The following is a 25,778-nucleotide window of genomic DNA, read 5'->3' on the forward strand; positions in this document are numbered from 1 at the left end:
ACGTGATGGAGAGTAACCCAGGGGGAGAGTGGGGCCCACTTAGAACTTTCTTCACTGACTTGGAACTTCCTTTGCAAACAAAGTGTACAGGGCGGATGAGCTAGAAGCCCTATATTTGAACTATTTCCATGTCTAGAGGTTTTACCATTGCCCTGGCCCAAGCCAATAAATAAAGCAGCTTGCTTTAAATGGACTCCCCTTCCTACCGATGACACAGTCCCACCAGCAACCCGACTCCATGCTCCGTTAAGTAGAAAACACTACTGTTTCTCGTCTGGATTTTACAAGTGTATTGGATCTGTTCGTCTGAAACTCAGTCCCTACTGTTTCTGCCACGCACATCTGGAATCGATTACAGGCTTAGCCAGGGACAGGAAAGAAGGCAACTCAGGGGTCTGCCTTTTCTGCTCCCTACATACCCTTCATGTGCAAACAATAAGCCCAGGCAACTCTGCGGTATACTGGCACACTACAAACAGCGTGCGCTTGGCATCCAAGTGGGCAGTCAATAGCCTGGACTCTTTGGAACGTTTCTAGATCACTGAGTCCCAGTATCACCCCAAAGGACCCAGAGCTGCGTTTTGCTCTGTAGTTTTAACATCCACGTGTCAACTCAGGGACACTTAATACCCATGTCCTGGTTTCATTTCAGTTTCACTGAGAAGTCAAAATATTGTCAACTAATACCATATTCTTCTGGATTTATTAGCTCTTTAGAAATGGCTTGCCGATTCACAACAAATATAAAATTACTCTATATTAGTAATTTTAAAAAGATGAATTATCCTTAATTATGTGTATGTGTGTGTATCCATGTGCAAGAGCGTCCTGTCCATGTGAGTGCCAGTGCCCAAGGAGACCGGAAGAGGATGTCAGAATCCCCTGGAGCTGGAGCTAAAGGCCGTGGTGAGCTGTACGCAGTAGGTGCTAGGAACAGAACTCAGGTCCTCTGCAAGAGCTGTACGCACTCTTGATGGATGAGGCAGCTCTCCAGTTCCTACATTAGCGATTGATAGGGACAAAGTTAACCGAATTTCATATTCCAAGAACTCTGAGGTTAGCAGGGAAATCACGACACCGCTCAGTAGTGAGAATGAAACAATCACTCCTGAGAAGTTACCTGCACAGCTGGAAAAGTGGGGAGCTCTGGAGATGCCTGCATGCACACACACACATACACACAAACACAAACAGGAAGTTTTAGATCTTGATTCAATGCTTTAAACTTCTGGAATGTGGGAGACAAACAGCTTTCATTTTGCATTTACAGGATCTCTCCTCCAGGAAGACGCCAGCCCTGTGCCAGGTGTTTGGAACAGGAAGATGATAAAAACCTTTGCCCTAATGAGTTCCCTTCGGGCAATATAATGGAGATAACAGAACAGGCCACAAGGAAGGGCTGAGGAAAAAAAAAATCACAGGATCACGAGATTGGAGGGAAGAGACTGGACTCGTATCTGGAGCCATCACAGAAGGGCAGGGATCTGTGTGGAGCTTTGAAGGCTAAGTGGGGTCTGGAGATGGAGAGATAGGGAGATGGATAAAGGGGGAAAGCAGAGACAACTGCAAACAGGTAGCAAGAAGGAGGCTCATTCTAATTTGGCAAAAGCAGGACAATGAATAGCCGACAGCAGAAAGAAGGCTGGAGTTGGAGTGGGTTTGAAGAGCCCTGAGTTCAACAGCTTTTAAACAGGCCATGCGGAGCTGTTAAATGTTTCTGGACAGAGAAGGAGAGCAGTCAGAGAATATATGGAATAGAGGTGGAAGGGCAACAGCTTGGGTAAGAGATGAAAGAGGAAGCGACAGGACAAGGCAGGCAACCAACGGTCTGCTGTAAAATGCGTCCAACATGACCAGAAGTTGAATTCTTGATGAATCCCAAAAGTTCGGGGCCTGTTTGGGAAGTGATTGATCTGGTCCAGGCAGTACGGCAGAGTGAGAGTTAGGGCAGAGCTTGTGAGGGGCAAGAGCAGAGGAGGGCACAGACAGCCAGGCCAAGGTAGAAGCGATGGCAGCAGAAGGGAAGCCATTATCTGAGAGGCCGGGGGCCTGAAATGGACAGCAGGACCAAAGCCGGGGAAGAGGATTTGCCTACAAGAAAGATCAGCAGTTTGAATTACCATAGAACACACAATACATGGATGAGGCAAGAGCAGAGACCATAGTCTTGCTTGTTGGGACGAGCGTGCAAGCCACTGAAGGAGAGAAAGGAGCGGCAGATGTTGAGTGCAAGAAGGCAGGCCTATTTCCAGAGTGAATGGCGCTGGAGCCAGGCAGCAGGAGACCAGTTCAGGAGAGTGGTTCCACGGAATGCTGAAAGGAGAATACAGGCTCTAGCAGTTATAGGCAAGAAAGACTGAGTGGCAAGGAAACCAGGGAGGGGATAGGGATCCTTTCAAGAGAGATGAGCAAGGCAGCCAGGGCAACTACAAGAAAAGACTTGCAGTCTTTAGTATCTCAAACACTGAGCGCTTTCCTGGGGCTCATGGTGGTAGCTTTCCTAGCATTTTAGGGGAATCTGGTATCTCAACAAATGAGGTTTAAGGATGAGGGTGATAGCTGCTTTTAATTTTAGCTCATGGGAGGTAGAGGCAGGCAGATCTCTGTGCGTTTGAGGCCAGCATGTTCTACATAGTGAGTTCTAGGCCAGCTAGGGCAACATCGTAAGACCCTGCTTTGTTTACAGAAGCAGAGTGACAGGGAGAAAGAACTCAGGTACCAGACCGCCAGCACAATGACCCCAGCTCCGCAGGTGTTGTCCGCTCAGGCAACACCACTTGCACGAAGTTATTTCTCTTCATCCTAAAACAGCAGGGACCTGGTCAATAGTTCCTGTCGCAAGGGACCGTTGTGTAGAGAAACAATTCTTACTTCCAGTATAAAGGTAATAAACGTTAGTTATTAATGGAAATGTGTATTGCTAATTGACTTGCACTGAACATCTGCCGCTCCTTTCTCTCCTACAGTGGCTTGCACGCTCGTCCCAAGAGGCAAGATATGGTCTCTGCTCTAGTATGCCATAATACTAGGAACAGGTCAGTCAGAGATTGGGACTTAACATCCCCTTGGCCCATTCAGGACACCAAATGTTAAAGTTTCTGATAGAGGTGGTTTCCAATAAGCACCAACGCTCAGGTTTATATAACTTGGGTTATAGCGTCAGGATCACTTTCCAAACTGAGTTATTTTATATTCGAAGGAAACAAAGTAAAGAAACTTTACTTCAGATCCAACGGTAAGACATGAGTGTTGGGGGATTCTCTCTTTTTTAATAACCACTATTCTTTGACTGGCGGATCACTTCCCCAAACACTGATTTATGTTGGGGAATATTATTTTCAGGTGGTTACTTTTGTTCAGGCTGCCTTTGATTAACTGGAAAGCTGTGATCCTTTGCCTGTCTAACACATCTGATGCTCCTATTAAAGGCCTGAATGGTCAGTAGTGAGGTAGGAGCAAGGATAGGTGGGGTTAGCAGGCAGAGGGTAAACAGGAGAAGCGAAGAGAGAGAGAGAGCAAGGAGAGGAGGCTCTTAGGGGCTAGTCACACGCAGCGACACAGCAAGCCACAGAGAAAGAAGTAAAGAAAGGTGTACAGAAATAGAGAAAGATAAAAGCCCAGAGGCAAAAGGTAGTCAGGATAACATAAGGTAAGAAAAGTTGGTTAAAAACAAAACAAACTAAGCTAAGGCCGGCATTCGCAACTAAGAAGAAACCTCTGTGTGTGTTTACTTGGGAGCTGGGTGATGGGCCCCCCAAAAAATCAAAAGAGTAAAATGCCACACAACAGGATTATTTTGGATTTGATGATAGCAAAGGAAAGGAACTTATTTCAGATTCCAAGGTAAGACATGGGTTTTAGGGAATCCCCCCTCTTTTTAATAATCACTATTTTTTGACTGGTGATAAATGATCATGAATTGCTAAGATAGTTACCTCTACTGTACTATCTTAATAATATCTAATAATAATTTTGGATATTAGAGCACATCCATTTGATCCCTGAAATGACCTCAGAAAGTGGGCATTGCTGTTTTACGTATTTTGGGAAAGCAAGACTCAGAGAGGATTTAAGGATAGTAATGCATGAAACAGAGCTCGGCAGGACACCCACCAAAGAACACACATTTCATTGCAGTGAAAAGGCTATTTCCTGGACCCCAGCCACCAGCAGCCCTCGAACCCCCCTCAAACTCAGTGATCTGAAGACTAAGTCAATGTGAACGACACATGGAGAACTCATCTTGAAAGGATCATTTGCCTAATTTTCAGTAGCTCTAGTGGAGTAAAATTGATCTTTGTTGGCGTTGGCTCAATCAAACTGAATCCAGTGATGCACAGTAAGGGGCATACCCCATGCCAGCACAGCTACATCCCTCCAGAATTCCACTAGAAAGTAACTGTTAGGAGTTGGAGCAGAGGAACCATGGAACATCTGGACGCTTTCCCCGAGGATGCCTGATTGGCACCACAGAAACAAAGAACGAACGTCCGGGGTGGAACTTGGACAGGCTGATGAAACAATCAGGTGTGGCAGATCTGTTGCTGTCGATAACCTACGCCTCCCTTCTAGATCCAGGAAGCTCAGGGGTACAATGGAAGCTGCTTTCCACTGTCTGCATGTTGGCTCTGGGGCACAGCTGGTCCTATGTGACATAATGAGTCCCCGCAGTCCCTCCTGAGACTTAAGGTGACTGAGGGCAAAAGTAGTCACCAAAGCTTCCTTTCCTATGCTAGTTTGCCTTCTCTGGTTTTCAAAACTGATAAATAAGTAAACAAATAAATAAGCAATCTGACGTTGAATAGAATCACTACTTTTTTGGCCAACAGTTTTCAGTCTTCGTTCCTAGTAGGTAATATTTACATCCTCAGCACACTCCCTAGGTATACGGGAACTCAGAGGATCCTGGAAATCAAAGACTGCATGAGTAGAACCACGGACTAATGTAGCCTTTCAAAAAATAGCAAAACAAAACAAAACAAAAAAAAAAAACCAACCATTTTATAAGAGAAAAAAATATTTTATTTGAATACCAAGCTTGATCTTTCAAATAATTAATGCTTTCTATCTGGGAGCAGTGGTTCACACCTGTAATCCTACCACTTGGGAGGCTGAGACCAGATTGTCATGAGATTAAGACCAGCATGCACAGGAGATAATATATATGTGTGTGTATATATGTATTATATAAATGTATCTTAAATATATACAAATATATGTATTTAAAATTTAAACAGTTCAAGGATGATCTTAGCTATAGATTGAAAACCTATTTCAAAAATTAAAAAAACAATCATCAAGACTCAAAAAGACTCATTCTTTTCAGGGATACATTATGGAGGTTATAAACTAAAATGCAAAAAAAAAATAATAATCCTGCAGATGAATTAGGAAAAACTATCTTATTCTGTTGCCATAACAACATATAGAATTCACTAATTTTAACGTGTCTACGGGGAATTTCATTTACAATTTAACCGTCTGCCTGTGGCTTAGTTATAGTCAACAGGCTTCTGTCTGCAGACGTGTTGGTGGCATTAGTCTAGTTTGCGCACAAGGTAGATGTGAGTTCCTTCATCTTCCTTTCTGCAAATCCCTAATTAAAAATTTACCCAGGGGCAAAATTTTAAAACACTGTAAAAATCATCATAATAATAAAATCACAACTTACAAGTACAATAATTTGTGATTGCCATAGCTATTAACTATACAGCTGCTCACTCCATTTTCTTTGGGACAAGAGGGAGAGACGGCAGCCATTGGCAACTTCATAACTCTGCTTCTATCTTTTTTTTTCCAGAAATTACTGTGGCATATTCATGGATACCCTGACATTATATCGAGATAAATCTGAAGAATCTCATGTTTATTTTTAACCATAAATCGGAGTTGTGACTAACAAAGATAACTTGGGAAAACAGCTTGGAAAAGACTGAGGTTAAGAGCCAGAAAGATGAGCTGACATCAGAGGAGGATGTGAGGAACGGAAGGGGCTGTTCAGAGTTGGGAATCAGCGATTGTACTGGCTACTTTTATGTCAACTTGACACAAGCTAAGGTCACCAGAGAAGAGGGAGCCTCAATTGAGAAAACGCCTCTGTGAGATCTTTATGATCGGGCTGTAGGCAAGGCTGCAGAGCATTTTCTTAATTACTGATTGATGGGGGAGGGTTCAGCCCACGGTGGGTGGGTGGTGCCATCCCTGGGCTGGTCCTGGGTTCTGTAAGAAACAGGCTGAGCAAGTCACAATGAGAAAGCAGCACTCTTCCAAGGTCTCGGCCTCCAGGTTCCAGCCATGCTTGAGATCCTGTCCTGACTTCCTTTGATGATGAGCCCTCATTTGGTAAACCTTTTCCTTGACAAGTTTCTTTGGATACATTGTTTCAGCACAGCATTAGTGACTCTGACTAGGACAGCAAGTTTGGAGCCAGAGAAGCCAGTACGCTGAAAAAGGCTCCTCTGAACGGCTAACCTTAGTGTCCGCACCAGGCTCGGGGGAAAGCTCAAAGCAGGAGCTACAGAGAGTTTGAGTTTCTGATACTGAATGTGGAGTGTTATGGTCAAACCAGCTACAGATGGGTAATTGGATTCAGACAGGGGAAGGTAACTCTCCCAAGCAAATCCCTCCATGAATGTGATCTAGAGTTTGATGGATACAGCTGTATGGGAAAGGAAGACTGTGAGACTCGCATCAAGTGCACAGGGGAGGATAAAAGGTCACTCTGGAATGTCAGAAAAGTAAAAATAAGAAAGGAATATTAAACAAAGAAGCGCAAATAGTCTTGAGGGAAAAAAAAAGGAGGGAATTAAGTCACTGGAGTTACAGAAAGTGAGAGGAGGGAGAGATGGGAAGGTGGGGTTTATTAGGTAAAAAACACTTGCCATACAAGCCTGAGTTCAATCCCTCGGATCCACATAATGGAAGGAGAAAACTAACTCCTCCAAGTTGTCCTCTAACATGCTCTCTCTCTCTCTCTCTCTCTCTCTCACACACACACACACACACACACACACACGCACCACATACACCATAACGACACATAGAAGGTGGTGCCAGTAGGGGCAGAAGCTGCCAAAGTCAGTTAACTTAGAGCAAGGTATGATTGGAGAGCCGTGCGCACAGGACGCCAGCACATCCTGGGATACACACAGCCAGATCCAACCAGCGCTTCCAAATACTGCCCAGTTGGTGGTAGCTTCTGAACGCTCAGGTGAACTTGTGAAAATCCCCAGGCCTTTGCGGAAGACAGCCTGTTGCTTCATTGGCTTTCTTGGTCTGTCATTCCCTCCGCAGCTCTAATTAAAGCCAATTTAAGAAATATTTATTAAATGGCCTGCCAAGTACTAGGCCTCTGGAAAAAAAAATAGGAAGCAGTCCTTGACCTCAGAGAGCACACAGTTTGTAGTCAGAGAGACAGATATGGTAGCTGGTAATTACACAGATATTTGGCAAGGCAAGAAATGGAAGTGGCTAGAAGGGTCAAAAGCTATCGAACATCAAACATGCTTCGTATTCATCCCCTGGCAAAATCTCACTTTTAGCTCATTCCTCTAAACAGGCTAGACAGTCTGTAATCTTGATCTTGGCACTTAACTTATAGACCAATTTGCTGTGTTTTAAAATGCATTGAGTTTCCAGAAAATAGCAGGGACGTGGGTCCTATTAAAGTATGGGGGAAGGAGGAATGAGCACCCCTGAAAATAAAATTAACGTTTGATTTGCAAACTTCAAAGGTCTTTATGATTCCGAGAATCCGGCCATATATATCACATGTAAAAACAGACATTAAATGCTTTAACTATTCAACATTTCTTATTGAGAAAGGATGCTTTTGGCTTGCTTATCTTTAGAACTAGATTCTCAAATTTCAAATGTATGTATATCTGGTTCCTCAGGTGAGAACAAAACCACAAGAGCGAAAATTCATTTTCAATGCATGGTTCTAGAACTTTAAAAATGATTAAAGTAATAAAATAAGTTGTTTTTTTTTTGTTCTTGTTTTGTTGTTTAGTCTATTCACAGAACAAATATGAAGCTTGTCCACAGTGAACTATTAGTGGAGCGTTTTCGCTGGGTAGAGAGGGCCTAGTTCACAGGTGACCCCAACCTTCTATGCTAAGCAGGGCCATGAAACTGTTCTTTAGCTGTAAGTAGGTAAAAATACTGCAAACGGTGGGTGGAAGGGGGATTTTATATAGCCACATGAAAAGAATGGCTGTGACCGGTCACTGTTTCTCTTCAGATTTATTGTACATGTGGGCATCTGTGCGCATGTATGAACACACATGCATACTGTGCCCATAGGGGTCAGAAAAGGTATCAGATCCCTTGGAGCTGATATTACATGTGGTTGTGAACTGCTTGATACGGGTATTGGGATCTGAACTCTGGTCCTCTTAAGGAGAAAGTGGTCTTAACCACTGAGCCATCTCTTCAGGCTGCTCCTATTTTTAATACAATCTCATTCCTGAAGAGACGGAGACAGACTTTACAGCTCAGAAATACTGATTTTTACAATTCAGTCTGCTCCTAAACAAATCCATGGTCTTTCCCCGTGTTCAATTCCTACCGCCCTACACTTCCCTTCCCCCACTCTCACCACGCACCCTCCCCTCCAGTGAGACTGAAGTTCAGTCCTCGTATGAGATCCAGCTCTTCCATCACATCCTCTGTGGGCCAATTCCTTCTCCTTCCCACAGCGAGAAGTCATTACAAGCTACAAAGACAACTTCTCACTTCATATTTCTGATCATTTAACTTAATACTACCTGCATGTCTAGTAACTTAAGCTCTAAATACCTAGGAATAATTCCAGAACACCCAAACATAAAGAGGTGAGCTATACTAGCCCATCGTACTGCCTAACTGTGCAGTTCTGCCATTAGGTGTTGACGAGGCAGAAAGGTAGACAAGCGCAGGCTTTGGATTTAGTGTATGAAACCCAACTCCAGCACATCTAGGTTTTGTGATTTTTTTTTTTTTTAAACTCATCGTCTCAGCCCTTGGGACTTCAGTTCCCTCCTTATAAAACCAAATTAATCATTTTTACCTCACATTCATGAGACGTATTAAAGCCGATGATCAATTTAAGGCAATCAGCAGAGCTCAGTCAATAAAAATGATTGCTTTTAATCACTTAGGAGGCAAACAAGGAGACATGCCGAGTCCTTATATAAACTACCATGGATGGCTTTCCCTCCGGCACACGGGGAGAAAATCACTAGCAAGGCTAAAAACTAAGAACTAGATTAAGGGTTTGGAAGGTCTGACGTCTGGGTGGCTTCAGCTGCAGTTGTGGCGGGGAACTGGCTCTGCGTGAAAATAAAAGATGATGTAAGGGGCTTGGCTTGTGAGATCCGTCTAAGAATACTGTGTGTCTCCAAGGAAGCTGGAGACCCGGAGCAGGCTCCCAGGAGCAGTGTGCTGCTGTATGAAATTTAAGATGGGCCAGCACTCTGCCCAACACCTCCCTGGGTGGAGCTTGCAAAATGGATTAGAGGCCAGAGGCCAGAACTGATTCCCCTCTGGGCCTCAGCAGCAAGAGACAGGGCCCAGCGGAAAATAAATCCATCCTCTACCTGAAACCTCGCCGGTCACGCTGCCTTGACCTTTCTTTATATCTCTATTTCCCTTGACCTACCACCATTGCCACTGGGATTATTCTGCAGCGTGTGATGGAGGATTCTAAATGGTGTAAGAAATGTACACATTACGACGACATCCCTTCCCAGTCACATCAGTAAAACTTGGATAACTTTTTAAGAGAAGAAGAGTAATGGCTTCCAAAACTATTTTTGGTATCTTGTTGTCAACTGTGCACTTCAAAGAATTCTTTCCATAAGCCAATCTTTCTCAGGACAAATCCTGCGCCCCAGCAGTGACACCCCACATCTTTCCCCCTGAAGCAGAGTAAGTTCCTACTGTTCTTCGCGGACTCCATACCCTGTCTGAGGCATACGTAAAATTCTCTCCTAAACAGCCATATTTGCAAGAGGAGGGGGACTTCTGGGTCAGGTAAGTCTCAGGACAACTTGAAGGGCTTTTGATTAAATAAAATCCAAGTGTCACATCAAGGTTTTGCTGCTGTGACAGAAAACTCAAGGCAGGCAAGAAAAGAGGTGTTTTTTTTTTCTTTCCAAAAAGAATAAATATTATTCAGAATGACTGGAGTAATAACTCAATGTATTTTCTACATAGTTAAAAATAGGGTTTCTTTTCTTTTAGGGTATTGGTTCTCAACCTGTGGGCCAGGACCCTTTTGGGGGAAGGTGTCCAGTGACCCTTTCACGGGTGTCACCCAAGACCATCAGAAAACACAGATGATTGCATTATGATTTAGAACAGTAGAAAGTTACAGTTACGAGGTAAGAATTCTATTGGGGGGGTCATACAACATGAGGAGCTGTATTGAAGGGTCACAGTGTTAGGCAGGTTGAGAACCGCTGCTCTCAGCCATTTCTCCTGGGATTCTGGAAGTCAGCCGACAGTCTCCACCTAGTCACCACGGCTACCAAAGACAGATGTGGGATTACGTAGTCAACCCCAGTGTTACTTGGAACTAGTTATGAGTGTGTTCGGTAACAGGCAATTTATATTTCTGATGACCAAAGGTCCCTGTTGGCTCGCGGAGAGGGGGATGGGTTAGTTGACTAGGTTCCCAGGACATTGAAAATCTACACTTGAACTATTATCTATTTCTTCACACACACACACACACACACACACACACACAAACGTGGCTGGCTCAAAAACATTAAAATTCACTGTCAAACAATTGAAAAGCATTTCAGGTTGCAAATCCCAGGCATGTGGGTTTCTTTGGAAGAGTCTATCACACGATCGAGTTCAAGACGATCACCAATATGGAGGGTTTCTATCTGCCAGTCATGCCAGTGCTTAGAGCTTTTCCTCTGGAGACCACGGAGTGCAATCTAGAGTCTTTGCTGCCACTCTGTTTCCAGGGAGCCACCAACTCTGAAGACTCTCTACAGTAGAACTGTCATGCTTTACAATCAGCATAAAATAAACTCCAGACTACATTTTATGAAGGAATTCTGATGTCAAAGAGGGAAGGTTAGTTGGTGTCTGGTCACATCATTCTGAGACCAGCCGAACCTATTAAAAATTATAGTCAAGCCATTAAAATTATGTCTTATATGCCACGTGCTATCAACGATGTAAATCTTTGTATCATACAGTTATTCATGCAATAGTCTCTATTTCATTACTGTCGTTTTTAGAGAAACCATCTCTCTTTCTCTTTTTTTTCACCCCAAGAGAAATCTGATTGCAATTGGAACCTGTGTGGAAGGTCTGACGCTCTAGCAACTAATTGGATCCTCTCAAAGGTTGAGTTTTATGTCTGACCTATTTAGAGACCTGAAAAGCGTCTCCACAGAAAGTAGGCATTCCAGATCTCAGTTTTTAGGTGTCAAGTGGCACCACAGTCAAGGTTAAATGAGTTGCTAGTTTAGAGATGGCCTCGACACCATCCGCCTCTTGCGCTTGCCCACATGCTTTTAAGACTTTGCCCATGTCTTGCATTTGACATTTTTGGCTATTCCACACTTTAACCAAGTGGACCACGATGAGCTGCACAAATGAGTCTTTTAGAGCCATTGCATCATCTCATATCAGCAGCCTGGTGGGACAATTCTTCGGGAAAAAGAAAAGTTCTACCCATCAACGAGTTTCGAGAGTCTGCTGCAGTCTATACAGGATCATTGAGTTTGGATTTCATTTTTCCCAAAACATTATATGTTCAGAGACACAGAAAATAAACTGTCCACTGAGGGGGCAGCTGTATACACCGACTCCAGAAAGGGGCAGCTGTATACACCGACTCCAGGAGGCACCTCTGTTGCCTGGCAATCTTCTAGCAATACACATCCCTCTCCAGCTCCATCACACTTCCCTGTCTCAACCTTCAGTTTCCTTCCCACACTGATGGTCGGTCTCATGCAGAGAATAATGACGATACTTCAAATGCTACGTGAAGGCAGATCTGCTCACTACGGCATGATGGTTGCATCAGAAACTCTCTGTGAGAACGGTCCCCAAGGCTTCATCTTCAAATTGTTGCCATTGGAGCATCTCTCTTAAAGGATATAAACTCGCTTAACTCTGGGGAGTTTAGATAAGTCTGGGAACTCAGTACAGTGGACTGAATTGAAAACTAGGAAGCTTCCAAGAAACCAGTTACAAGAATACTGTATTTCCCAAATGCCTACCTGACTGTCCCATTTAGAATAGGGACAGAGCTATAGTACATCTACAAGTGCAAATACAGCCTTCAGGTAAGGGATAGAAGTGATAAAAATCAGGGCAGGGCGCTGAGAGTTTAGAAAGCATGCTGCAAAGGAAGGAAAAGTCATAAACTATAGAAAGACATAGTCAAGGAGAAAATCCTTCAGCGTGCCCTGTGAAGCTTATTCAACAGATGTGGGCGGGGAGGAAGAAGTTAGCAAGTTAGAGAGCGGAGCAAACATCAGGGTTGGTTGACAAAGGCATTCTGCAATGGGGAAAGAATAACTGAAATCAACTTTGAGTGAAGGTAGGACTGGGATTTTCAGAGGTGAGGCGGCTATGGTTCCTCAGGAAGATATACCTCATTTTTTAAAAAAGGTGTTTGTCAAATACTCTATAATCTAGAATTTTAAAAAGGCAACTAAAATCTAGGTGGAGGTGGTGACTCACGCCTTTAATCCCAGCACTCGGGAGGTAGAGGCAGCTGGATCTCTGTGAATTCGAGGTCAGCCTGGTCTACAAGAGCTAGTTCCAGGACAGGCACCAAAGCTACGGAGAAACCCTGCCTCAAGGAACCAAATACCAAGCCAAACCAAACAAAAGGCAATTAAAAATGTTATGGTCACAACAACAAAGTCATAGAACAGCCAGGAATAGTGGCAGAAGCCCAGGACTCCCATCCTCTGAAAGTTGTAAGTTTGAGGACAGCCTAAGCTACATGATGGCTTCAAGACCAGTCTGTCTTAAAAAACAAACAAGTCACATTGCTCCTTACATCTCCCTGTTACCTCAAAATTGCCAAAACTGAAAAAAGTTCTCATGGCTCATTATACTTTCTACAATAATTCACAAAATCAAAGACTTCTCCATTGAAGTGGTATAATGACTAAATTTTTTGTGTTTTTCTTGGGGATGCTAACTAGGTGTCAGGGTGTCCTCTCTCTCTCTCTCTCTCTCTCTCTCTCTCTCTCTCTCCTTCTACCTTCTGTTTTAATAGTCTCATGGTAGCTAATTCTTAAAGCAAGCAAGGTCATACGGCAGAATTGGATAGCCAGAAGAAACAATTTGTTAGCTTGTTTGGTTGGTTTTGGCCAGGGGAAAGTCAAGGAGGAAAAAGGCAGGACACGGCTGCATTGCCAGTTACATATCCATTGCTCATGTCTTGTGTAGCTTCTCAGGCCTAAACCAACCTCATGGCTAAACTCCATTGGCCTACTTTCTTTGTTACTTTATATCTGTGCCTGTAAGCAGTTCTCTGGCCTGAAAGCGGAGACGTGGAAACAGCCTGAGAAAAGCCGGTCCTATATTTTATATGGCAGGAGAAGGAACACGGGAAACACCTCCCTGCGGAACACTTCCCTCTGCTCACAACCTCACTGTCTCCCCTTAATGCACTGTTTTGAATAGCAAGTGAGCGCCATTTCCCATTATCCCACACGCAAAACCAATACTCCACACAGCCGTCGCTTTTCTTCCCAACCGCTGATCATGCAAAGTATTTAGAGGAGTCGTGAAACATGTCAAGACTGACAGCTCAGAGCCCCGGAGCCCCGCTGAAGCGCAGAACAGGTGTGTGGCCAGGCAGCTGGGGTTTGAGGGCTGCCCTCTACCTCCCAGTTCTCCTTTCTCGGCTTCCCCTCCCCCCTCATTCAGCGCATCCCTCTGGGTTAGGATTGAGACGAGCAGAGACAGAACCTCCCCTCTGGACTAGTTCCCTCTGCCAGAAAGAACTGGCTTGTTCTCAAGACAGCAAGCGTTTGCCCACTGCAAAACAGCAGCGAGCGTGTCAACTCGTTTTACTCCCGTCGCTCACTAGGGATTTAGATAGCCAAGGACATACTGGCCGTTTCCCTGGGTTTATGGATCTCCACTCCCCCTAGGCCTGCAACACATTTCTGGTTCATGCATTCACAGGGTCCTGGCATCTGCTGTGTGGGAAACCCTAAATGAGAGCCAACAGCCCCACAGCTTCTCCCTATTAAAATGTGCAATTGGATTTCACATGTGTGTTTCAAACACCATTCAAAGCATGATTTACAGGCTACCGTCTAGCCCCACAGCTGTTTTTCCGTCCTCCAGTCTGAGCTGTTTCTAGGAATCCACCACGAGCTGCCTGGCAAATTGTCCTCCTAGCGTGGGCCTCCTAAGTCATTCCTGGCCGTGCTAAACAATGCAAGATCTAAAGCAGGGCTTGAAGAAAATACTTATCGAATGCATACACTATTAATTACTCGGTCCACATAATTATTCCTTCACTAGAACAGCCTATCTGATGCCTCCTTTCTGTTCAGCCCACCTCCTAATCAACTTTTTTTTTTTTTTTGTCATCAAATTAAACTAATCGTGGCTGGTCCTTGGATATGGGCTATTTATGTGCGTTAAAAAACAGTACAGGGCCGAGGAGTTTTGCGCGGGTCTCGGCAAATGGTTACCACCTAGAGCTTCCAAGCAAATGTGTCCTTTCTCAAGACAGAAAACAAAAAGCAGCACCGCATAGAGGAAATTACCTTCCCGCGGCTGTGAGCTGCAGTCACTCAATGTCAGACCGCCGTGTTGTTGAGAACCCACCCCTCTCCACAGTCCAGCTTCTAAGACTCTGACACTCTTGACATCCCCCTCCACACACACACAAAAGAAGGTTATGCTTCATTCAGGCTTGGGGCTGTCGTAAACTCAGATGTGTGAGCCGATGTCTTCTAAGCATTTCATTTTCTGGTGCTGGAGGGCCAGAACTATCTTGTGTGTGTTTAGGGGTTGTCTCTGTCTAGACCAGCTTGAAGCCAGCACAGGTTCGGAGAGTTGGCAGCGCCCAGCTCTTTTTAACCTGGGCGGAGAAGAGTGAGTGAGTAAGGAGTCTACGGGACCCCTAATCCCGGGACTGAGACCAAACTCACAAGGGAGACGAAGGAGGTTTGCTACTGAGTGAAGTGTCCTAGGATAAGGCTTCACTAGGAATAGTATTTAAGTGGATCAGTTTCACCCAAATGCTACAGGAGTATAGCTTCTATAATAATAATAAAATTCACATTAATAAAAACCTTACAATTTAGGACAGATTTGATTTTTGCCCTCTGGTCCCAATACACTACAAGCCCCGCACACCCAGGGAAGAGAATTAGAGGGTGAAGGGGGCTATTCCTTTACTCTTTCACATGCCACTGTAGTCTGGAGAGTCTTAAAGAAGACACAGACAGCACCAACTTCCTTCTGCGGTTACAACTACATCTGTGGAGGTCATGTGCTCAGTCGCTCATAGGCACCATAAGAAACTCCCCCTCTCCCCCCCCGTTAGTCAGAAGTTCTTACGTTCCCAGTGCTATCTGATGCTCAAGACTTTTTATTTTATTTTAATTTTGGTCTCAGGGCTCACCTCTCTGTCCCCGCCTATTCACAGACTTCACGAATAAAAATCATTAACTACTGTTTTGATAGCCTGAGACTTAGTCTGTGTTGACAAATGGGGCTATCACCATCTCGAGACACCTTCAAGAACCTCTTCGTTTAAGCCCTCACGTGAAAAAGCCCAAATCCACACTCGCCATAAATGGTCCCACAGATCACAACTGTGACCCAAAGATGAAAACCACAGAAATAAAATGGCCACTCGCCAACACTTGTTGTGTGTCGGACACAGCGGGCATTTGACGTGGGCACCTTGGCTCATTAGTCTCTCAGGACAAGCGTCTGAGGCTCGTATATACCATTATTCAACCTCACATAGAGGAATAGAAAACACGCCTGCCTAGGGAAGCAGGACTGCCAGCGGGAGACAGTTGAAATCCAGGCCTATGCTCCCCTTTCTGACTACCGAGCTCCTCCTATGGATGGAAGAGTAGCTGCTGGGAGAAAGGCCCCCCTAAGCTGGGAGAACCGTAGACCACAGCAGTTACTGGCTCAGACGTGCTACGGAAGGTACCATGCATCGGAGGAGAAGGTTGGAGCTCCAAGCTCTCCTATCATCTCCAATTCTCCACCAAGGAGCCCATCCTACAGGCCTTCTGGGAAAGCTGGACAACCCAGGTCTGACCAGAACAAGAAGGTGTCCCTTTGCTCTCAAAGCCATGCCGAATGACTGGCTCCAACGCAAGACTGTCGCTTTGGTCACAACGCGCATCTCTCAACATCTTCCTCATGCCTGATCTTCAATACTATGAAACAGTGCAAGGCAATTCTGAACCCATTTCCCAATTAATAATGCTCCCATGACAAATGCCAACTATAAGAAAACACGGACACCTGCAACATGTCACGTGACCCACTCTGATAAGAGAGCCCCATGCACTCGCTCTTTCCATCTATTCTGAGCTTCGGCTAGCTTACCCAACCGACACTCCATACACCTCACAGAACACTTTCTTACAAGACGAGATAGCCATCAAAACAACACAGAGTCTGTCTTGTATTCCATTCCTGTCTCACAAGAATCTACCATGGAAGAACCCAGCACTGGCATGGCACATCTTAGCCAGCATGATCCTCTATTGGCATCCGTGGACATTACTACTGGGGCACCATGCATATTTAAGTGTGCACCTCTTCCTACTCCAGAGTTTTCCTCTCCTTCCCTTCATTTGAACCATCATATTTTCACGTAAGCATTTCCTCCAGAGGAAAAAAAAATCCCAGCTCACCCCATCCTCTATGGGTGAATCCATCTGGAGAAATCATTCTTACCATTGGAGTCTTCCACTTCCTCGGTGGGGGTCGCCTTTTGAGAGGAGTGGTGGGCGTGTGAGGACAGGAGACTGACAATCCGTGGCCGAGGAAGGGTCAGGGCTTTTCCGTGGACCTTGAGGGAGTGTTCCTTCAGCTGGCTGATTGTCATGGTGGAAAAGGAGCACCAAGAACACTTGTAGGCGTGTTCACCTGGAAGGAGACGGTGGTGAGGTAGAGAGGAAAGGTGGGAGTCAGGAGGAAGAGGGCTAGAAAGCAAAACCACACCGTTAATTGGCTCCCTCTAGAGATGCGCTCGAAGGGTGCTTGGTCTAGAAACCCTCCGAGGACAACTCCCTGCCCATCCTCACAACCGCAGGTCCTAAAGTAGAAGCCCTGAAGCTCCATGGGAAAGTCACCTGCGCCCGTGTTGTCTTTTGTTCTAGCTATAGCAGTGAGGTTTTCGGATGGTTCCCACTCACTGTGCCACCTAACTCCGAAAGGGTTAAATCTCTTCCTCCTTCTCTACACAAAAAAGCGATCATGGCAGGTTGCAGTCGACCCCGGAGAGCAATAAGTTTAATTCTTTATCTCCATGGCTTTTCCAAGCATGCTGTCCCTCCATGGGAGAGCTACTGTGTTGATTCTCAAAGTTTGATTTTGCTGAACTACACAGCTCCTCATCTGACACATTCTTAACCATTTTCTCCCCACATCGATTTGGGGTTGAGGGTAAGCTCATCATGAAATTCCATTTCCTATCTGAACAACAGTATCAAAATGGAACATGTCTTTGGGAGGGAGAATTATATGTGTTAAGCATAAGGGAGAAGCGGAGCATGGATACTGTTTTCAGCATCCCATAAATAATACATTTGAACTGAACTACAGCCCAGAAAGCCATGATCAAATTAAGACAAGAGTGTGGCTGGCTTACCTTTGCTCTAACCCAGCTTTCTTACATTTTAAGAATGAAGGTTGTCAGTGAGTTTGTCTGATATCAAACAGATATACTCTAGTCTGATCAATCTGGAAATCAATCTCATTTAGAGTAACAAGAAAACAATTTGGCCCCTGATCTAATAACCCTACTCCTGAGAGTATTAAGAAAATAGCTTACAAGCCAGGCATAGGGGTTCACACCAATAAACCCAGCATTTGAGCTAAAGCAAGAAGTTTGTGAGTTTGAGGACAGCCTGGCTGCAATAGCAAGATACGGCCACAAAAATCCCAATGAACAAGGAAGGTAGACAAGGAGAAAGGGAGGGAGGGAAGGAGGAAGGAGGGAGGAGGGAGGGAGGGATACACCCTTAATACAGAGATACTCATTTGGAGTTTAGTATTATTTGTAAACTGATAAGGTGGCTCAGTGGGTAAAGGCACATGAGGTCAAGGTTCATGACCCAATCAAAACCCTGGAACCCACATGGTAGAAAGAACTGACTCTTGCAAGAAGCCTTCTGACTTCTACACCCACAATGGCACACACGTTCGCACGCACACAAACACACACACACAAACAATGGTACACACACAGAGAATGTAAATAAACAATTTGATTGAAAAAATTATACTATTTATACAGGAAAGATATGAAACAACCTAGATTTTGGAACAAAAGAAAACAATTAGACAAATGTAGGTATATGCTCTGGATGAACCATCATTAAATTAAATTCTTGAGAACTTGTTATAAAACAGAAAATTAAGAATGAGTTGAAACATGAAACATACTTTACAGACATTACAATCACAACTGTGGAAAATAATCATACAGAAAACGGTTGACAGGAAGTATCAGATATTAACAGTAGCCTTTATAGAATAGCATTAGTAATGACGGAATAGATTCCTTCTGTTTTCAAATTCCCTTCAATAAATATGCACTTTAAAAATGTATTTTCTTAAAGGTGGTATGTCCTATGTTACTGACGCTTGGCTCAAACTCCTGGATTCTGGGAATCCCCTGCTTCAGTTGCCCAAATACAAGAACTAAAGATATGCCCTCTCCTGGCTACTTAACTGTTTATTTTTAAGATTAAATTTAAAAACCAGGAGACAGTGAGTTCAAGGCAACTCTGAGCTATATAGCAAGACCCTACCGATAGACATCAATAAAAATAAATAAAACAATCAACTGAGAATAGACAAATTAAAAGACTTAGAGCAAACATACGACTTTTTTCCAAGCCAAGAATCTCACAGTGGCTCAGAGCCAAGTCAGTGACCAAGCTCCCATGGTGTACAGACAGCAGAATTTATATTGCTTTTATTTTATTTCTGGATACTTCTTCTGGTCAACTGTTGAGCACAAGGAGGCTAGGCCGCTTAAAAAGCTCTAGGAACATGCACTCCGCTTAGTGTTTTGAAGTTGCAGCATCTGGACTCCTAATAAAGACCTTCACCTAGGCCAAAGCATTCACCTAGCCCCCCCACTGGTAAAAATGCCTTTTGACAAGGCAAAAGTCAATGAGAAAAGCTCACCAGGATGCTGTCCCTGCCGAATAATTTAGGGATTTACATGAGTTTCTAAAAGTAAGATGAACTCTGAAGTTACTCATTCCTTGGACTTCATAAGTTTTCCAGAGACATACAAATACTACCAGAAACAAGCCTACACGGCTAGCTTCCTTGCTCCAGCTCGGATCCCCAGTGGGGCTAAGGGCACTTGGGTGACTTAAGCAGATTCATGGCCCTAAAACAGTTCAACAGGTTTAACGATCATGAAGCAGAGGAAAGATACGGGTTCTGTATGTGTGGGTGGCAAAAGTGACGATCCAAGCTCTGGGCAGCTTCTGTGAGACTGTTCAGAGTCAATGCTACAGAAGGCACAGAGAGAATTACATAACCCTGCCCCATTTGGAATGCTCTAGGGATGAATACGATGATGGCTGTCACAGCTTAGTGCACAGCCTGGGACGAATGCCATGCCGTGACAGAAACAGCACAGCTCCCGGACACGCGTGACTCAAGTGAAGGAACATGGCTTACCTAAGGGCATTTCCTGAGAAACCTCATGCTTCCTGGGTTTTCTGTTAGCTACATTTTATCTCAGTTGGTAGTTAGCATTAGTGGATGTAAGAGTTCCTTTTTACTGTAATTCCATGATCAAGTCAAAGTAATTCAGAAATTTCTTTTAAAACTAAAACAGCATATTTTAAGCTCTGGGTAGCATCAACCAAACAAAGCATTGATGATTACTTTGGTTTTATGAACAAAATTTAATTTTGTATTCTCTTTAAAACTGAACATGCAGCCACCCCAAGAAGAAATCATGCTCATTCGAGGAGACTTTAAATTTCACTCAAGGCCATGAGGTAGCCAACTCAAGAGCTTCTGAAGAATCCCACGAATACCAACTCACCAGCATGGGCTTTGAGGATGTGTGTCTTTAGCCTACTGTTGTAGGAGGACTTGAAAGAGCAGAGCTTGCAGCGGAATGGTTTGTGGTGTCCGTGATGGGTCTGCATGTGGCGATCCAAGCTTGAGATGGAAGAAAGGAAAACCAGGATTAAAAACTGCAAACATTTTCCCACTGTCCCTTCTAACATCAGACTTCGAAGCTGTTCCAATTCTTCCCTGTTGTTTTTTAATGACACGGTGTGCCATTACAACTCAATAAACAAAGAGGCCAAGTTGTGAGAGGAATCTTAGCAGGAGGAGAATCTGGATTAAGGGATCTTTCTAGAAACCCAGTGTGGTTGCACATGACTAGAATCGTAGTACTTGGAAGGTAGAGGCAGGTGCACCAGGGGTTCAAGACCAGACTTAGCTACATGGTAAGTTCTAGATAGTTAGAGAGAGAGCTAAAGGTGCATGGCATGCTCCTGCTCCCACCAGGAGCCTTGTCCTCCGGATCTCTATCCATACAGAGCACGGTCCAAGTGTGTTTCAAGGAATCATGCGTGCAAGGAAGGGGTGAGCAGAAAACCCGCCGAACAAACAGCAACCACAGTGGCTCATATCGCTCTTCCAGAAGCGGTTTATGATGCCACGACTTAATTAGAATGAGCCCCTAGCACGTCTTAATAATTATTAGTCTGAAAAATAATAAAGCTAACCAACAAGGTGAGGGATGTTCTTATTTGCACAGTGCTCCAGAGGTCTGCATTCCATTCCCAATGACTCACGGGGAACTCTTGCTGCTTCCCACCGAAACACATGTACTGTTCTTCCGAGCATCACTGCCACACGACCGATGGCCTCTGGACAGCTCCCTCGGGATGTCCTTTAGCTAAGCCCACACTCAACCTGTGCTACCCAAACCCAGCATACTTTCCTACAAAACCAGGTCTCCTCATTTCTACAAATGACCCTGCCATTCTCTCAGCCAACCAGACTCAAACCTGGATGCCACCTTCTACTTCGTTACGTGGTCTTTACCGATTCATTCCCGAAGCCAATCCCCTCACTTCTTAAAGGAGCTCCTATTATTTCTTCTAAATTGATCTCCCTGGCTGAGCTACACAGTCAGACCCACTGAGACCAGCTGAGATAGAATCCCAGCGATTTACTTGCGAGCTATTTGGCCTCAGGAAAAACTCTTTAGTCGCTTCAGGCCTCACTTTTCCCATCTATAATATGGGGATAATAATGCGGCCATAGCTCATAGGGCTGTTTTGTAAATAGAAAGAGGTAATAATTGAAGATACTTAAGATAGTGCCTGCTATATCAGCAGGTGCAATAATTGTTAGTAATTATGAATATGTTACTCATTCCAGACTCTTCCTTTTGCCAGTACTGTAATTATAATGTACTAATTCCTGGCATTTAAAGACAACCTAATAGGATGTCTATTGAGGTAGCCAGGAGGTAACTTCCACTATTCCTTTTCACATAAGTTAAAGCTTATTTAAACCAAACCACCAGGTAAGGCCTCAGTGAGACAGCCACGCTCTCCTCCTCAAACCCTCTCTTCTCCCTACCCTGGCGTCTCAAACTATGCAGGTTCTGCCTTCCCCTGTTAAGACTTGACTCAATGTCCATAACCTATAAAACCCTCCCAACTCTCCCCCAGGCAGAGGGTGCATTGCTCTTTGTTAAATTTCACAGCACTCAGGACTGGGGAGATGGCTCAGCAGTTCAGAGCACTGGCTGCTCTGGTTCAATTGGTTCAATTCCTGGACCCACATGACAGCTCACAAGTGTCTGTAACTCCACTTCCAGGAGATACAACACCCTCATACATACATACATGCAGGCAAAAGTACATAAAATAAAGATAAAAAAATTAAAAAAAAAGTTCACAGAGCTTTACTGAAATCTCATTTTTAAAAGTATACCTTGTCTCCCCAGTTCTTTTGTTGCTGCTATTCTTTTTCATTCATAAGTCAATCACATCCTACTCTTCTTCACGTTTTCCCAAGACAGAGTGCAAGGCATATATTATTCTTTTATTCAAAATAACTTACTGAGGGCCTATGTGCATTGTGTGGTATGGTTTAATACTTAAGGAACTGAAAAGAACACCAGTTTTAGTGCTGCAGTAGGGATTAGATGTTAGGCTCTGGACCAGAATAAAAAGGACGCCGTCTATCCTGCTCTCCAGGGACACATGGCCTCCCTCTGCTTTCGACACTTCCGTCTGTACTTGGTCTCCTTGAAGTGAACAAATCTCACTCATTTCCACTTGCAACAGAAATAAGAGTGAGGCTAGCTACCTTCAATATTCTGCTAGCCTTGAGGGGAAGAAAATTTATGCGACAGAAAGTTTACTCTTCTCAGAACCGCCCCCCATCACCCCAACTTCCCACTTTCAAAGCTGTGGGTGATGGGACATGATACATTCCGGCTTCTTAGACTCCCCAGAATTTTTTTTAAACAATTTGTGTGTGTGTGTGCGTGCGTGTGTGTGTGTGTGTGTGAGAGAGAGAGAGAGAGAGAGAGAGAGAGAGAGAGAGAGAGAGAGAGAGAGTTTGGAGAGTTTGTGTTTTGGCATACAGTTACCACAGCATGCATAAGGGAGTCAGGCCACCATTGCATAGGTCAGTAAGTACCAGGAACTGAACTCAGGTTGCCAGGCTTGGCAAGGGGTGCCTTCCCCTACCTCTCTACCTCACTGTTCCCCCAAGCAACTTCTTAGCCTTGTTACTTTCCAGTGACTCGAGTCACCCAGGTTAACAGGACTCATTTGCCCACTTTCATGCCTCAACTTCCAAAACAGAATTTGATTTCTTCAAATGATACTTAACTTTTGACTAAATATTTGGAGGACCTAGCAGTAAAAACTTCTTCCCTTGGGTAAACCTAGCAATTCCACAAGTCCCCATTTTTTAAATGCCCATATTGGCCAAATCTAATGTCATCTCATCAATACTCTTCTTGGGCCCATTTTATAGATAACAAGAGTGAGTGCCAAGGTCCCTCTTGGTTTGGGGACACCTTAGCACAGTGGCGCTTTCATGCTTATCTGAGTGTCTGTCTGTCTCCTGCTGCAGCTTAGCTACTTTCTCTACAATGTCCTCTCCCAGTGACCACGGCGGACGACCCGGTGACACTTACTTGTGTCGGAAGGCAGAAACAAAGGAGCAATACTGGCAGCTGTACTTGTCCTCGCGGGTAAACATGGCCAGGGCCAGGTGGCTCCTCTCATGAGAACGCAGCCCCTGCATGGACATCAGGACTCGGTCACATTGACTGCAATGGTATCCCCCCGGGCGGGTTTCATCCTCCAACATTGCATCAAGCAAGCAGTGTCCACCATCCACCCGGCCCACCAGGGTGCCACTGTCGTCTCTGGCTGCTTCCACTCCATCCAGGAATAAGGGGGAAGGGTCCTCAGCCTCCTGCTAAGAGAACCACACACACACACATACCCCACCAACAAAATAAATATCCATTGTTATCACCCCGGCTTCCTTCTTTACCCGTCAGTCTCCCAAGCTTGTCAGGATTTCCTGGCACTGTTCTTTCTCTCCTTTGCTCTCTGGTTCCCCACAGAAGGAAGGCAAGCTTGAGTATCATTTCTTTCATAGCAGTGTTGGTTTGGGGGTGACATACTTTGGAATTAGAGAGTCTGAGACATGTGGCATGGGCTTTCCTGGTCTAAAGAGAGTTGATTCATTACCAGTTTTAGAAAGAAATTTTAAATCGTGATCTTTATTCCAAAATAAAGTTGGATTAGTATTATAGCTCTAAGAGAAGAAAGGAGGGAACCTGGAGAGAGAGGGGAGGGGAGGGGAAGAGAGGGAAGGGGAAAAGCATGGTCTAGCTGTGGTGGTTTGGATGAGAATGGCCCTGTAGATTCATTTGTTTGCGTGTTTCATCCTAAGTGATGAACCGATTTTGGAAGGATCAGGGGTGTATCCTTATTGTAGGTGTGTCCTTGTTAGAGGAGGTGTGTCACTGGGGATGGGTTTTGATGTTTCAAATGTTCATGTCAGGCCCAATTAGTCTCTCTCTCTGTCTCTCTCCCTCTCTCTCCCCCCACCCCTTTCCTGCCTATAGTTCAGGATATAAAACTCTGAACCACTTCTCCAGCACCATGCCGGCCAGGACTCCTTCACACTCCACACAACACCATGATAATAATGGACTACCTTTCTGAAACTATAAGCAAGTTCCCAATGAAATGTTTTCATTCATAAAAGTTGGCCTTGGTCGCAGGCCAGTGGTGGTGCACGCCTTTAATCCTTTAATGCCAGTACTCAGGAGGCAGAGGAGGGTGGATCTCTGTGAGTTTGAGGCCAGCCTGGTCTACAGGAGCTAGTTCCAGGACAGGCTCCAAAGCTACTGAGAAAGCCTGTCTCGGAAAAAAAAAAAAAAGTTGGCCTTCGTCATGGTGTCTCTTCACAGCAATAGAACAGTCACTAAGACACTAGTCACCTAAGAACTTTGGGTCATTTGGAAATGAAGCTGAGCAGTGATCTTTGCTCCCTGGCTCTATCTCACAGATAAAATGCCACCTCCAAGTGAAGGTTAATGTGTGATTAATTCCGAAAGCTAGGGAGCAGGCTGATTCTTATGTCATCCACTTTTGAAGTAGCTCCTTGGATTACTGAGTTGTCTCTCGTGTGAGTCTAGGAAGCAAGCCTGGGACACACTACAGCAAAGCCAAAGCTATCTTCTTTGTCCCTGGGTTGCCTGTGTTCTCATCAAAGACAAGGGTTCAGTGTTCAAGAAAAGATACGCTTTACCTTCAGAGTAAACAGGACACAAAGGTCAAGAAAGAGCAAATAATAAAAACATATTCCAATATCCAGATGAAAAGGGCAGAAACCTGAATTAATTTCTGTGTTCAGAAGCGGGAAGTACCTAACTATATTCTAGAAGGAACGGTGGAGAATTAGCAATTGGAACAGCAACGGCTTTTGGATTATAATATTCAAAATGGATAGTCTGGTAAGGGCAGGCACAAGGGGAAGGAAGACACTATCTGCATCCTATGGAAAGGTGAGTGTAGCAGACAAACCAGGTCTCAAAGGCTGTTAGCTTTATATTTGATCAATACCCCTTGCACAACTCAAAGAACCTAGAAAGAAGAAAAATGCTGATTGTCCTGGATTGTTGCATGCTCAGGCAAATGACAGTATGGGTGAGGCAGTAAGAGACCCAGGTGACGGGAGTAGAGCCCACTCAATTCCTCCCATGGGCTCTGGCAATTCAGAAAGATGACCAAGTGACAAGCAGCGTGAAATAGCATGAGCCCAAGCCTTATCACATGAGAATGTAGAACCATCTTGGTCCACCAAACTGTACCCCAGAATCAGAAACCATAACAAAGCCAAACCTTTCCCTGAACAGAATGATTCGGAAGGTCCAACCTGCAAAGAAATCAAAACAAGCCAAAGCAAGCCAAGCATAAGAGTGCCCGCATCCCAAGCCACACTCTGCTCAGCGCTTCAAGTGATGGGTTAATAAGTAACTCAGATATGCGCAC

The 25,778-nt window shown here is 44.5% G+C and overlaps 1 protein-coding gene across 6 annotated transcripts in view; it reads right to left on the bottom strand.

The window, feature by feature from the left end:
- The window catches only part of Znf462 (zinc finger protein 462), a 135,056-nt gene that overhangs the window by 47,034 nt on the left and 62,244 nt on the right, over positions 1–25,778 (bottom strand). For 4 of the 6 annotated variants that reach the window (XM_087897119.1, XM_085677137.2, XM_085677134.2 and 1 more), the window contains exons 5-7: positions 23,402–23,688; positions 20,264–20,382; positions 16,921–17,112 (exon numbers count right to left, since the gene is read on the bottom strand). In XM_087897119.1, the coding sequence (XP_087753245.1) occupies positions 16,921–17,112; positions 20,264–20,382; positions 23,402–23,688 (598 nt within the window). The remainder of the gene's footprint in view (positions 1–16,920; positions 17,113–20,263; positions 20,383–23,401; positions 23,689–25,778) is intronic. The other 2 variants (XM_087897120.1, XM_087897121.1) reach the window with 1 other exon arrangement.

This window comes from Myodes glareolus, chromosome 16 (assembly GCF_982192425.1).
Source record: "Myodes glareolus chromosome 16, mMyoGla1.1, whole genome shotgun sequence".
Classification (NCBI taxonomy): domain Eukaryota; kingdom Metazoa; phylum Chordata; class Mammalia; order Rodentia; family Cricetidae; genus Myodes; species Myodes glareolus.